Genomic DNA, 15028 nt, shown 5'->3' with positions numbered 1-15028 from the left:
ATAAAGGCGCAGCTGCAAGATCACGGGCTGTAGTCATCTAAAGGCCAGACTGGGTGGAGGACTCACTTCCAAGGTGTCTCACTCACATCGCTGACAAGTTGCAGATGGCTGTTGGCGAGAGGCCTCAATTTCCTACCACATGAACTCCACATGACTACTTGAATGGTTTCTCCCAGAGTGAAGATCCAAGAGAGCAAGGCGGAAGCTGAAATGTGTTTTATAATTACAAACCATTATCTCCATGTATCCTGTTAGCTACACAGGTTAACGTGGGAGGGAGCAACACAAAGGACTTGATGTTTGCTCACTGCAGGAGTCATGGATGAAAGTGTTCTGCTTGATCCTCCACAGGACGGGCATATGCTGTAGGCTGGCAGACCCAGTAACTGCCCCTGGGTGAATATGACTGGTGCAGAGGTGGGCAAGTGACCCAACCTGGCCAATCACTGCAGTCCTAGGATTTTGCTAGCGCAAGAGGGAGAAAGCCACCCCTATGGTGTCATAGTTTGGGGATTATTAACTCTAAGAATAATGACAGCTCGGAGCTGCTGGTGGACATCTTTGCCATTGCATTGAACCTTTTGAGAATGAAGCCAAAATGGAGAACAGAGAGAGGCACAGCATCTTAATGACCTGGTTTGGGTCTATAAAGACCCAATTCAGCTGTACCAAAGCTAACTTCCTGAACTTGTAACTTATGCAAGCAAAGAGTTTCTTCAGTTAGACTGATTTCAATTTCTGCCTCTTGGTATCAAATGAGTCTTGGCTAACCCTGGCCTGGAGGTTGGGGACCTCCTTGCTCAAGAGAGGCCACTGTCCTCTCTTCTGTGTGTGGCCATTCTTCAGTCTCTGGTCTTACCACTGTAAACTCCATAAACCTAGGGTACATCTACCTAGTTCCCGCCCCAATGCTGGGGCATTAAGGGTTCTTAGTGCATATTGACGGACTTGTGGTAAATTTTCTTGTAGCCTCATATAGTGGGGAAAAAACTGTGATCTTTGGAGCTATACAGTCCTGGGCATAAAACCTCCTCTGTCATTAATCAACTGTAATCTTAGGCCAGGTACTTAATGTGTTTCTCCCAGGTTGTGTACATAAAGAAGGGCTTGTAATCTGATGTTCCCAGGGTGGTTGTGAGGATGAAATGAGATCATATGTGGAAAAGTGAGGCCCATATCAAAGGCTCAACTAATATTTTTTTCTCTTATAATTTTTCATTTCCCCTTCTAGAGATAGTAGCTGAATGCTACCTAGCCAGGATTTAATTTAATTCTGCTTAATCAGCATATTCTGAACACTTGCCATCTGCTAGATGACTGGACAATGAAGTGTCAGGAAGGGTGACTTGATAATTTTGCTTAACTGAGCACTGCCTGTAGACCAAGCATGTGATTGATGAGTTTCACAGTATGACTCTGTATTGTTTTTGGCCACATTATTAAGTAGGGGCATTTGAATCTGATTCCTTATGTTAGGGTGTTGCTGAGGTGCTCTTCTCCCACTGACCAGTTCCCAGTAGGGAGTGGGGCATGCAGGAGGATGCTGCTAAGCAGAGACACTGGCCACTGTAGTATTGCCTTCAGATAGTCCAGTCCCTCCTTTACCTATAGGCTTGCTGTTGGAGCTCCCCTTTCCTCCCCATTCATTGCTAAAACTAATCAATCTGTGTGATGAGGTGGGTCATGATATCTGCAAATTAATGTACTTTCTGGACTCTGTCATTTCTCCTCTGCCCCATCTTCATTTATCCCATTAATGATGCCAGCATCAGCAATTCCTAACCTTGATTATCAGCAGTACATTTTAAGGGTTTAATAAATGTTTCTTGAACAGAATGAATGACAGGTTGATAACAATATTTGAGAGGCATCTGGAACCTTCCAAATTAGGCAAACATCTTCCTTGAACTGCCTGTACACTTAGACTAACAGTTGCCCTGCCATGAATGATGAATGTACCTGAATGCTTCAAACGCTTCAAGTACTCCAAGATTTTGCTTCAGGGCCATCCTTATGAACATCATTTCTCCTTGAACTGTGCTATTGATAGAGAAGGGGTAGGAGATTGGATCAAACTATAAGTAAATAAAGATACAGCATGGAATGTGGTTTTAAGAAACAAATTCCTGGAGTGTTCCTTTCAAAAACATTTGAATTTGTCAAATCTACTTTTTTTATTTTTGTGAACATCCTTTTTACAGTGTTCGCCCTGCTCTAATCTGAAGGGTGAGAGAGGGAGAGATTTATTGCAAGGAATTGGTGGCTTATGTGATTGTGAGGACCGATGAGGCAAATTTGGTATCTGTAGGGCAGGCTATCAGAAAGGGCAGGCTGGAACTCTCTGGCATGAGCTGAAGCTGCTGTCCAGAGATGGAATTTCTCTTTCTTCTCAGAAATCTCCATTCTGTTCTCACAGTCTTTCAACGGATTGAATCAGGTCCACTCAGATTATCTGGCATAATCTTCTTAAAGTCAACTATCTACAAAGTATACCTCCACAGCAACACCCAGATGAGTGTTTGACTGAATAGCTGGGGACTATATCTTAGCCAAATTGACACATAAAAATGGCCACAACAGGCCACCCTTGTCAACTTGGCACCCATATATGTTGCATTAAATCACATTTAATCTCTAAATAAAGACAATAACAAAGTCATACTTCCTCTTAATGCTACAAGTATCCTGCATACAACTGAAAACACATTAACCTTTTCTCCAGAAGACAATCAAAGTTCTTGCATAATTTTCATTTTCTTTGGATTTTCTATAACTTATTACTGTGATATAACTATTATTAGCTTATGTTAGATGATGGCATAAGAGGGAAGAAAACAAAAGTATTTGCATAACACATTTATATTCATAACAAAATAAGAAATAACTATTAAAGTCCTCATTTCCATAACTGGTCATATTGCTGTAGCTGGTATTTATAATTACCTTTATCCACTGTCTATTCCATATTCTATTTGCACTCAGCTAGTTGTGGTTCTTGGGCTCACAGATGAACCCCAAACTTCATTCCTGAAGAGTCTGAGTCTTTATCAGTTTTGCCTGAATTGGATTGTTGTAGTTTTCCATTAACTTTAATCACAAGACATGGTAGTAGTAATAGATATCCTAAGGGATCTTCATTATTCTTTTTTACCTCCATTGTGGAGTCGGAACCCAAATCCTCCTTAGCAATCAGGATCAATAATTCCAGTCAGTACAATAACTCCCTTCTTGGTTGATTCAGATGCATGAAGACTCTAGATTGGTCTGGTGCAGTCTCAGCTTCCAGTGCAGTAGAATCATGGGATCTCCTGGTGGAAGTATTTCTCCCATTAGAACTGACCTCTATGTTGCTGGTAGTGGCTACCTAGGACCCGTGTCACAGACAGTAAAGGTATTTACCAAGACAGTCTTAGGTAAAGAAAGGCAGATTTATCAGAGAAAGTATGAAAATATGTTGTAAGGTTGCAATAGGTAGCACAGCAGAGAAGGGGCTATATGCAAAGAGGCAGGGACTGGAGGGAAGTTTTATAGAGCCATGCTGGAGGGGGCCACATGCATTCCAAGGTTGTGTTGCTGGGGCCACCACAGAAGGAGGTCACCGTACATGCAGAGGTTGTTGGGGTTGTTTGATTAGCTATGGGTCAGAATAACTGTTTATTGTTCTTTCCCACCTGGGGCCCTCCCCCACCTGGGGCCACTTCTTCATTGTTACTTTCTTATCAGGGCTCCACACTCTAGACCAACAGAACTTAAGGTTGAGAGAACAGGAAGCAAACCTTTTGCTAGTAGATCACTAGGGATAATAGTGGTAATACTACCATTTTCATCTTGTGATTCCTGGACCCATGAATCCTAGCTGTGGGAGAAACACTGCAGATTGGATGCTGATTTAGAGCAGTCTCCTGGAGCATGGTGCCCTAGCCCTGCAAGGTTTTTTTCACATAGCTGAGGTTGTAACTGAGTCTTCAAGAGGCCATTCCTTGAACCTCCATCCCTCTACCACCGTGGCTAATCATGGTGGCTACTTTGTTCATGAGATCATTTCTATTCCTTGGTAGGTCAAGCTGCTGGCTTCCAGATAAAGGGGGAACAGAAGACCAGTGAATTCCTTGAGCATGAGCCTATTTTTGTACCTCATTTGCTGTGAAGTAAGTTCCTTGATCAGAAGCAATGCTGTGTGGAATACCATGATGGTGGATAAGACATTCCATAAGTCCATGGATGGTAGTTTTGGCAGACGAATTGCTTTCAAGGGAAGGCAAATCAATATCCAAGCAAGTAACTGTTCCAATAAGAACACAGTGCTGCTGGGTGCTGTGGCTCACGCCTGTAATCCCAGCACTTTGGGAGGCTAAGGCGGGCAGATCACGAGGTCAGAAGATTGAGACCATCCTGGCTAAGATGGTGAAACCTCATTTCTACTAAAAATACAAAAAAATTAGCTGCATGTGGTGGCACTTGCCTGTTAGTCTCAGCTACTTGGGAGGCTGAGGCAGGAGAATCGCTTGAACCTGGGAGGCCGAGGTTGCAGTGAGCTGAGATTGTGCCACTGCACTCCAGCCTGGGTGACAGAGTGATACTCCATCTCAAAAACAAACAAAACAGTGCTGTCCTTTCCATGATAAAAGTGGTCCCGTATAATCAGCCCACATCAGATACCTGGTTGATCACCTTGGTGAATGGTGCCATTTGGTGTTGGTCTCTGCTACTGGCGGAATGGGCACTCAGCAGTGGTTGTGGCCAGGTTGGCCTTGATGAGTGAAAGTCCATGTTGCTGAGCCCATGCAGAACTTCTATCCCTCTACCACCATGGCTACTTTGTTCATGAGATCACTGGGCAACCCAGTGGCTGGGGAAAGAGGCTGAATGTTATCATAGAAGAGGTTACTCTTTTTGCTTGACTGTTAAAATCCAACTCTGCTGAGGTCATTATTTCATGAGCATTCACATGGGACACAAATATCTTTACAATCTTTGTATATTCAGAGAGGTCTATTCACATACCTTTTTCTCAGACTTCCTTGTCTCCATTTTCATGATCTTTCTAACTCTTGACCAGCCAAAGCACTGGCCACAGCCTATAAATTAGTGTAGACTCTTACCTCTGGCTGTTTCTCCTTCCAAACAAAATGAACAGCCAGGCGCACTGCGCACTGGGATTCCTCTTGAGCTCTGTCTTTTAGGGATGTTCCAGAAAGACTGTAGTGCTGTGGTTTTCTACTTTTGGGTGGTACCCGCATATACAGAGCTATTTGTAGGTCAGATGTGAGTTTTCTTTTCCTCAGGCAACTGCTCCTGTGGAACTCCCCATGAGGCTATTATGTGTAGGCTGGGAGAGAAAAGGTAAAAATAATAGCAGAAAGACTATGGACATTTGGGCTACTTCCTCATGTAAATTATACATGCTTTCATGTAAATTACACATGCCTGCAAGAGCCTGATCTCTTACATATACTATTTCCATTTAATTATGGGGTACTGCTGTACAGGCTCATCTTTGTCTCGGTGGGTCAGATAACATCCTGTTCATTATGGGCAGTTCAGAACACATGGCAACTTTGTGGTCCATGGTTAAGTATTCCGTCTCTACTAAGGCCGAGTAGCAAGCCTACTAAGGCTCTGTACTATGATTTATCTAAAGTGACTGAGTGCTGGGTGCAATGGCTCATGTCTGTAATCCCAGCACTTTGGGAGGCTGAGGCGGGTGGATCACTTGAGGTCAGGATTTGAGACCAGCCTGGCCAACATTGTGAAACCCCAACTCTACTAAAAATACAAAAATTAGCCAGGTGTGGTGGCAGGTGCCTGTAATCCCAGCTACTCTGGAGGCTGAGGCAGGAGATTCGCCTGGACCTTGGAGGCTGAGGTTGCAGTGAGCCATGATTATCCCATTGCACTCCAGCCTGAGTGGCAGAGCGAGACTATCTCCAAAAAAAAAAAAAAAAAAAAAAAGAAAAGAAAAAAAACCTGACTTACCATAGACTTCAAACAGCATCTCAATTTCTACTCCAGTTTCAAGTACCATCAGATCTGCTGGATCATGTCCAAATGTCAGAGCAGTTTGCACTGCACCCTGGATCTGTTGCAGAGCCTTCTCTTGTTCTGGGCCCCACTCCAAACTAGAAAGTTTTCAGGTCACTTTGTGTATTGGTTTTCTAGGACAGTTGTAAAAAATTACCATGAACTAGGTAGCTTAAAACAATAGAAACTTAATCTCTCATTGTCTTAGAGGCCATAGTCTGAAATTAAGGTGTTTGCAGGGTTGGTTCCTTCTGGAGGCTTTGAGGAAAGATCTGTTCCATGCCTCTCTTCTAGCTTCTGTTGGGTTATAGCAATCCTTGGTGTTCATGGGCTTATAGCTGCGTTATTCCAATCTCTTCTTTAATTGTCACATGGCCTTCTTTCCTCTGTGTGTGTGTGTGTGTGTGTGTGTCTCCTTATAAGGATACCAATCATTTGATTTAGGGTCCATTCTAATCCAGTACAACCTCAACTTAACTCGATTCCATCTTCAAAAGCTTTATTTACAAGTAATGTCACATTCATAGGTACCATATTTTTTTTGGCAGGGGGGATGTAATTCAACCCACAACCTTGGTAAATGAGAGGGAGTAGTAAGTGAAGAATACGTTACCTCAAAGTTAAAGCCACTATGCATCATGCCTTTTCTGGTTGTAGGAAGGCGGACGCCACAGCTTATTCTTCACCTTAGAGCGGACATCTCAACATGCCCATACCACTGACAATTTCACTGCGGTTGAAGGCCCGTTCATTTTTGTCAGAATTATTTCCCAACCTCTGACATACAAATAAATACCTTACCGGTATGTCTTGAGTAATTGCTGCTACTTCTTGTGAGGTCCAAGTAACATCAATGCAATGGACCAGGCATGATGGTTTGAAGGGAAAAGTGATCAAGGTCCCTAAGGACTAAATTATGACCTAGGACTGGAAAGTTGATACATACCTCTGAAGTAGGAGGGCGAAAGTGTATTGCTAGTTTTGCTAGCTGAAAGCAAATGGTTTGGGTGGTTTTTACTAACAGGTATCCAGGAAAAGTGCATTTGCCAGATTAATAGCTGCGTGTCAGGTACCAGGGGATATGATACTTTGCTCAAGCTGGCCATTTGCAACTGGGAAGTAGTGTTACAGGTAGAGCTGTGAGTGGGGCAGGAGAGGGCTCTCCCCGCACCCACTAGAAATGTCGGGTGATGATGTGACATTTATCACACTGCCTCTCTAAAAATGATAATTCTGCAGCCAGGGAGAGACAATCTCCTGATGGTCCATGCCTGTTAACATTAAAAGTGTTAATTGAATGCAGGCTCCAGGGAGAACTTCCTGGGCCTGTGTGTTAAGAGACAAAAATGAGTAAAGTATGATCTTCCAGGGGCTCACTTCACCTGAAAAAGGAAGAAAGCCTCAGATGGGCATGTGTCTACCTCCCTAAACACACTGCACGTGCTCACTTCCCAAGGGTAAGGAGGGCTCTGCGCATGCAGGCAGCCTACCCTAAGGGAAAAATCATGGGAAAGACTTGAGCTTATAAAAGTCCTAGGATCAGGATTAAATGGGGCACTTGACCTTCTCTCTTTAACCTTCATGTGCCTGTTTGCACCTTCCTTTTTCTCCTGTTCTAAGACCTTTTTAAATAAACTTCCATTCCTGCTCTGGAACTTGCCTTGGTCTCTTTTTCTGTGTTATGACCCTCAGTTAAATTCATTCTTCTGAGGAGGCAAGGACTGAAGGTTTTACAGCCCCTTCTACATAGGCCACTGGTAACTTGGGGGTAACTCAGATCTTTTCCACTGGTGACAGTAGAGCAGGTGTGTAAGGCCACAAGCACAGCAACAGCAGAAATCAACATTTCTGATTTCCTCCAATCTGTTCCTTCTCTCAATTCCTGTTTAGTGAGTGAAATCATCAATCATCATCTAGACTTTAAACTTGGGGTAATTCTGGGCCCTTCCAGCTTCCTTAACTTCCGTATGCAATCAGTTACCAACTTTGTAGATTTAATTCGGAAACTTATCTAGAAACTGTCTTCTCCCTCCTACCTGATATTGCCTTAGTTGCATCTCTTGTCACCTCTCTCGGGATATTGCACTGCCGCTGGTCTTACTAGCACCCCTTCTCCTGACAACCCATGCAGTTATTTTCCTTCCCTAAAATATTTCAATAGCTCCCCATTCTCACAGGATTGTGGCCCAGACTGGTGTGGAATAGCTTATAGGTCCTCTAAGATGCCAGGCTGCTTCCTTCAACTGGAAGGCCTTCACTGTACTCTAGTGATCCAGCTCCACCTCCTGCCCCACAGACCAGCACCAGTCATGTCTCCTTGTCTTTCAAAAACTCTTATCATTCAAGACTTCACTCAAATGTGACTACTTCAAAGTGTTTCTTGACCATGCCCCCTTCTCCTTTCCACTTTCCCATCTTGAAGGCAGGACGGCCCTCAGAGTAGACGTTTTCTTTCATGGGTCCTCTTTACTTAGACAGAATTCAGCAACAGTGTCCGTATTAATCATTTATATTTTTCATACCTTTAAATTTATTTTAATAAGCAGAGAACACATGCATACAGTGTTGTTGTACAAAATTAAAGTAATACAGATAAACCAAAAAGCCTTCTTGATCTAGTTTTCCTAATCCTACACTGTTTGCTAATTAGACTATTATTCCAGACTGTTTTTTTAGCAACACATCTTGGAAATATTGCCATGTAAGTGCATGCATATAGACCCATTTCTGTACAGAGTATAATTGCCACAGAGTATTCCCTAGTATTGGTGCTCTGTTGTTTACTTAACTTTTCTTCTATTAATGAATATGTTTTTTCTCCTAGTTATTTAAGTTGATAGGAGCTTCATCTCATTTCCATCTGGTGTGTCATTACTCTCTTCCTTCTCTTCTAGTGTTTTGCAGTAACAAACAGTGCCACAATGAATACTGTTTTGTACACCTTCTTATGTATAAATGCCAAGGACTTATTTTCTGGAGATACCTAAAAGTAGAAATTCCAGGTAGAAGATGTACATATTTAATTCTGCATATTCTTGGCACAGTTTTGTACTTGGTAGTTTTTTCTCTTCTCATACGTTGGTAAGAATTCTTTGTATATTCTGAGGAATAACCCTCAGTCTGATATACAACACAAAGTGTATACATATTTTTCTCCCATCTTGCTTTAAAATTTGGTTTATTATGTCTTTTGTCCTATTTCATATTTTTATGTAGTGAATTTATTGTTTACAGTTTGCATCTGTCTTAGGAAGGCTGTCCATATGCCAAGATTTACATTTTTTTGTTTGTTTAGCTGTTTATATTACTTAGAATTTAGTTTTGTATATGTTAGATGTTATTACCTACTTTTATTTTTCCAAATTGATAGTCAGTTGGCCCATTAATTCCTACCCCAAATCAAAATGCCATTTTAATTAACTAAGTTTCTAAATATAGAAATTCATGGGACTGTTTCTGTACTCGTATTAGTTTTTTTTTTGATTTTGTTGCTTATTTCTGGGTCAATACTACACTGTTCTAGTTATTAGAGCTTTGTCATCTAGTTTGCTATATAATAATCATTCCTTTTTTAGCTGTCTTCTAGATGTTTGATGGATGGGACTGAGTCATTTGTCTGAATTTCATGACTTTTTATATAGTTCGCATCCGTGTACGTTAGATGATATAAATAAATAAACCCAGAAGCTCTTGGTGCTGCCCTTTGTATTTTCAGGGTCTCCAAAAATTTATGACAAAAATAACAGCTTTTCAGGTTTTTACTCCTTTAATAGCATAGTACTTGGAATGAGTTATTTCATAGGAACCTTATGTATTCAGCACCAAATTAAATAATGCATATCTGAATACAAAGCTCAAAAGGTATAAAAGAGAAGAGTCAGGTCACCTAGTTCTTAAAAGGCAATGATACTACCAGTTTCTTATTTAACCTGCCAGAATGGTCGCACATTATTCATCCCGTTCTGCAACTTGGTGTTTTCATTTAACAATAATGTCTTGGAAATCATTCCATATCAGCACATATGCTGTGTTGTAAAATGGCTGTGCTATGATTTACTTAACCTGATGGCAATTCAGTTGTTTTAGTAGATACCTTTCATATATAAACTTTCTGGCACATCTAGAATAAAAGTTCTGCACATGAAATTGTCGGGTCAAAGGGTATTTGAAATTTCAGCTTGGATTTATATTAAATTGCCCTCTAAAAAATTCCTTGAAATGTCATGAATGAAGACCCTGATGTCACTTGCTACCAGGCTTCAGACTTGCTCTGACATGCCCAAGCGCCACAGGGAACAGCATAGAGGCTGTAGCTGGGAGCCTGGTAGAGGAAGTGAGTGGAAGTATGTATGCATGTACCCATGAATGTGTGTATGATGTACATGATAGGAAGTTAAGGGGAGACCTGTAAGTCAATGAATTACAGTCCGGCTTAAAGCTCTAGTAATCAGCAGAAGAATTAGTGGTTTGCATAAGGCTCTTTTGCCTTTATTATTCATTAAAACTGGCAGTAAATAATAGGTTTGAATTTCACAGTCCTGATGCTAATCAAAGCACAGACCTTTTCTTAACATCATAAATTATTATCCTTACAATACGAGCATAAAGGGAATTTGGTTTTATGAATTGCTAACTGGGACACTAGCCTCTGTTTGGATCTTGGACTGATACAGAGGGAAGAAGGCTGGCAATCACATCACGAAACTGGAACACTGTCTTACAGGTTGGGTGGGGCACAGTTTACTCAATCTTATATCGTACCTACCTGAAGTCGGCTGGGATACCTGAACAAGCCCAGATTAAATAGCCCTTCATTGTTCATGTTAGCAACAGCTCATGATGTTCAGAGGGAAAGAGATTTTTACTTCTAAGTAGGAAGAGGGCTTTGCCTGTAGGGCAGGAGGCTATTTTTGCTACACCATCTTAGCAAGTTGGTGCTAGTTTTAGATTGTGTACCCTCCCCTCCCCACTTGATCTCATTTCCATCTGGTATGTCATATTTCTCTGCCTTCTCTCCACTCCTGCCCCCTACTAATGTTTGCCTTTTTTGGGTGGATCTTTTCTTTCCTTGGTGTCTTTCTCCACACAAAGAGAAAGAAAACGCCAAGTTTGCCTCTCTTCCTTTTAGCATAATAGGGACAGAAAAAAAGATGAACCTTTTATCTTTTTGCCTTTCTTTTCTTTCTCCTCTAGTAACTCCTTCCCTTATTTTTGTAGCTTTTGTGAACCCTGGTCATCCCTAGTGAGAAAGGTGGTGTCTGTGTCCCTCCGCTTGACTCAGGCTTCCCTTCTCTGGGATGCCTCCCCAGCCCATCCCTGCTCTCTTCATTCCTTCAGTGACTTGTCCTGCTATCCCCTTGGCTGTTTTTGGCCCAGAGGATCCCTGCATCTCCCATACATTAGCTTTCAGTGCCCACTTCAGCCAGCACGCTGAGTATAAGAGCTTAGAACCACCAAGTCACCTGGAAAGAGAAAATGACTTTAAATAAAGCATTATCCAAACACAATCATACTTTATAACAAACATTTATTAGGATTAAGTCAAATTAGAAAACTTCATGTTCCACCACTTATCATATTTACCTGAAATGACAAAATTGTACTTAGCTTGAGTATAAAACAACTTGTGTCTCGGAGATTCTGTTTGGAAAGCAAAAAAAAAAAACCAAAAAAACAAAAAAACACAAAAAACTGATGCACATAGCAGTGTGCCTGATACCACCACAGTGAACGTTTAAGGCCTAACAGTGGTCAGCAAAGCATACATTACTTTTAAGCTTTGGGTCCAAGGAAGATGTCATTCCCTACCTCCTTCAAAAGCAGACTCATCATAGCCTGGGCACCTAGGCCTGGAGTCTATTTTTTGGAGTGTAATATGAACATCTGGATTTCAAGAGGCGCTAGACTTGAGGTATCTTTATGGCTTAAAAGGCACAGGTCATGCAGCTGAATTAAAAGCTATCTTGTTGGTCTCTGGAATGTAGGCCATGAGCCATGCCTTGTAAGGGGGAGTCCTGAGGGCCTGTCTTTGGCTCCTCAGTGTAACTTACACATCATTGGCTCCATTCCTGTCGCCCTGCTCTTGCACTGCTCATCAGCTGTGAATGCTGGAATTGGAGGACAGGCTGGGGCTCCTGCACAGTCTGCTGCCAGGTGCAGAGCAACATGGGCTGCAGATTCCTACCTTCCAGCATACGGAGACGGGGGGACCTGCTGCACAGCCAAGAAGTGACTCACATGCAGGCAAAGACGGGAAGCCTTGTTCTTCAGGCACAATGTGGTATGGGGAGAAGAAACCTGCTTTTCTTGGAATGGTCCTACCAAGCTTGAAAGTGGTGCTGCATTTAGTGCAGAGCACACCCGACCATAGGCAACCCCTTTGAGTGATGGGAGAAGTAGCATAGGAAGGATGCCAACAAGAACAATAGGTTTTTCAACTCAGCATGGACTCTGGGAAGCCATCAGCAGTGGGTATGGAACACTTCTCTGGGCTCTGCCCTGGGGTCACTGAGAGCAAATGGGAGTCAAGTCCTCAAAATAAGAAACTTATCACTTACTAAATAGCTGTACATTCCCTTCAGCTTAGGAGCAAAATGTTTACTCTCAGAAGCTTTCTTTTCTTATTTTTAAACTCTCCCTAGTGGAGGAATAAAATCCAGAATAGAAGTGAAGGGCCTGGAGAGCTGCATACGCAGCAGAAATGCCCTGAAGACCCAGCACAGCTGTCCCATCCTCCAGCAGCTAGACTCCTGATACCCCCATCCTCACCCCAGTCAATCCAGTAATCAAAATGGCTGCTGTCAAAAAACTAAATTCATTTGCATAATAGAGAGGGATAATAAATTCTCATTTCTTCAGGCACCAGAGGATCCATGTGACAAGGCTTTGATTCTCTCCAATTTATGCTCTTAATACATTTTCCAGCCTCTCCCCTATACTGCCTCATCAGCTTGGCTTGTATTCCTCAGTGAGCCTTACATTCCTTGTGATTACATCTGTACTCTTCATGCCAATTAATTCAACTGGGATTGACCCGGAGTTTGCTCAAGCTTGAGTTCATAGCCTCCCAGACCGAGGTCTCCCTCATAAATGTTTTCCTTGCCTGGCGTCTGGGGTGAAGCTTTCTGGTCCAGACCTAGCCTTGCAGGAGGACTGCAGGGTGAGGAGGCTTGCTCCTGGTAATGTATGGCTAGTTCATCCTGGTTTACAATGCATTCCACATCATCATCTTTTAGCTGTTCCTGGTTGGGAAGAGAGAGAGAGGTGTCACTTCATGATGAAGGCAGAAAACAATAGCAGTCCTACAATGTGTGTGTGTGTGTATGTGTGTGTGTTTTTTTTTTTTTTTAAATAGAATGCATGTTTTTCTTTCTGTAACTGCCTTGTCTGGCTTTGGCCGATGTTTCTGCTGCAGGCATGGTACAGCCTTTCCCTGAGTCAGCATTGAATATCTGATGCTGTACAGCCATAAGGGGTCTCTGAGCCTGAGGTAAGAGGTGTTGAAGAGCATGCTACTTACATTCCTCCTTGGGTTAAGGATATTTCCACCACTGGTATTAACTAGGGTTGACAGGAATTAGGAGTTAGCATAATCCTATGATCTCAGAATACGGGAAGATTCTCATGTTGGTTTTGTAACATTCTTGCCTATCAAAAAATCCTCGAAACACAGTTATTGCTACTTTTTTTTTTTTTTTTTTTTTTTTTTTAGAGTCTCACTCTGTCATCCAGGCTGGAGTGCAGTGTTGCGATCTCAGCTTACTTCAACCTTTGTCTCTGGGGTTTGAGTGATTCCCCTGCTTCAGCCTCGTGAGTAGCTGGGATTACAGGCGTGTGCTACCACCACATCTGGCTCATTTTTGTATTTTTAGTAGAGACGGGGTTTTGCCATGTTGGCCAGGCTGATCTTGAACTCCTGACTGCAAGTGATCCATCCACTTTGGTCTCCCAAAGTGCTGGGATTACAGGCGTGAGCCACCATACCTGGCCTCCTGTTACATTTTACCTTAAAAGTGTGTCTTCTCAGCATATTTCTTGGGATTAGTATCACAAGTCTAGAAATGGCTGGAAGTCACCATAGTGGATAATGCTAGAAGCTAACTGGATCTGACTAATAATAATTTTTCCCATACAGAGGTTCCCTTGAAAGAATTAAGATCCCAATTCTTCTTCTATTGGCTTTGGGAAGGCCATACTAAACTACTTGTAGGATGGGCCCTCGCTGGGGGATTTTAGGGCAGTGGTTTCCAACTTTAGCCTGTCCCAGGATCACATGGAGGGCTTGTTAAAATACAGATCATTGTTCAAGCTCGAGTTTCTGAGGCGGGGCCTGAGTGTGCATTTCTAGCAAGATCCGCAGCTGCGCTCAGGCACTCAGGGCATGAGGCTGCTGGTTTGGAGACTACTGTTTGAGAACCACTGCCTCAGGCTTCTGTGCCCTGAACACACCTGAGATGAGTTTTTGTTTGTGTACAGGGGTAGCCAGCCGGACACTTCTAAGGGCGCTTGCAACCCTAAGACTGCACACTTCTCCAATTCCCTTCTCTGATTTGTTGGTAATGATTCTAAGTGCCTCTCAGCATTTTTCATTCCACTCCCTTGAGTCATAAAGCACAGACCTAATATTCAAAACCTCAAAACACAGCAGTTTGTGAGGATGCTTCTTTTACATTTTCTAAGGTCATTTTATGGTTAAAAATATTGGTAACAATAAAAAAGAATAAGCCAACATCAGCAACAATTGATAAGAGAAATGCTTCCTGGCGCAGTGAATTTTTAAAAAATGCTTCCTCCTCAATCCTGCAAGTAGTAGGCTTTTTGAGGTTCCTGGGCTCATCGATATTCACCAAGTCTGTCCCACAAGGGATACCTCACCCCAGAGGCCTGAGATTTACTTACCCCATAGGCTTGAGGACTGGTAAGCAGCCTGGAAATTGGACCACACCATTCAGGTAATGTTGTAGTCAGTGGGGGACCAGAGTGGGTTAAAATTGGTTTCAGATATCTG

The 15028-nt window shown here is 42.5% G+C and overlaps 1 protein-coding gene across 1 annotated transcript in view; it reads right to left on the bottom strand.

Moving 5' to 3' along the window:
• Window positions 1-11531: 11531 nt before the first annotated feature.
• Window positions 11532-15028, bottom strand: part of SLC9A9 (solute carrier family 9 member A9) — a 592312-nt gene continuing 588815 nt past the window's right edge. The window contains exons 15-16 of the mRNA XM_008008833.3: window positions 14920-15025; window positions 11532-13262 (exon numbers count right to left, since the gene is read on the bottom strand). Coding sequence (XP_008007024.1) covers window positions 13035-13262; window positions 14920-15025 — 334 coding nt within the window. The 3' untranslated portion in view covers window positions 11532-13034. The remainder of the gene's footprint in view (window positions 13263-14919; window positions 15026-15028) is intronic.

The sequence above is a fragment of the Chlorocebus sabaeus genome, chromosome 15, assembly GCF_047675955.1.
Source record: "Chlorocebus sabaeus isolate Y175 chromosome 15, mChlSab1.0.hap1, whole genome shotgun sequence".
NCBI classification, from domain to species: Eukaryota; Metazoa; Chordata; class Mammalia; order Primates; family Cercopithecidae; genus Chlorocebus; species Chlorocebus sabaeus.
The sequence above is the reverse complement of the archived record's forward strand: the minus strand, read 5'-3'. Positions and strand labels throughout refer to the sequence as shown.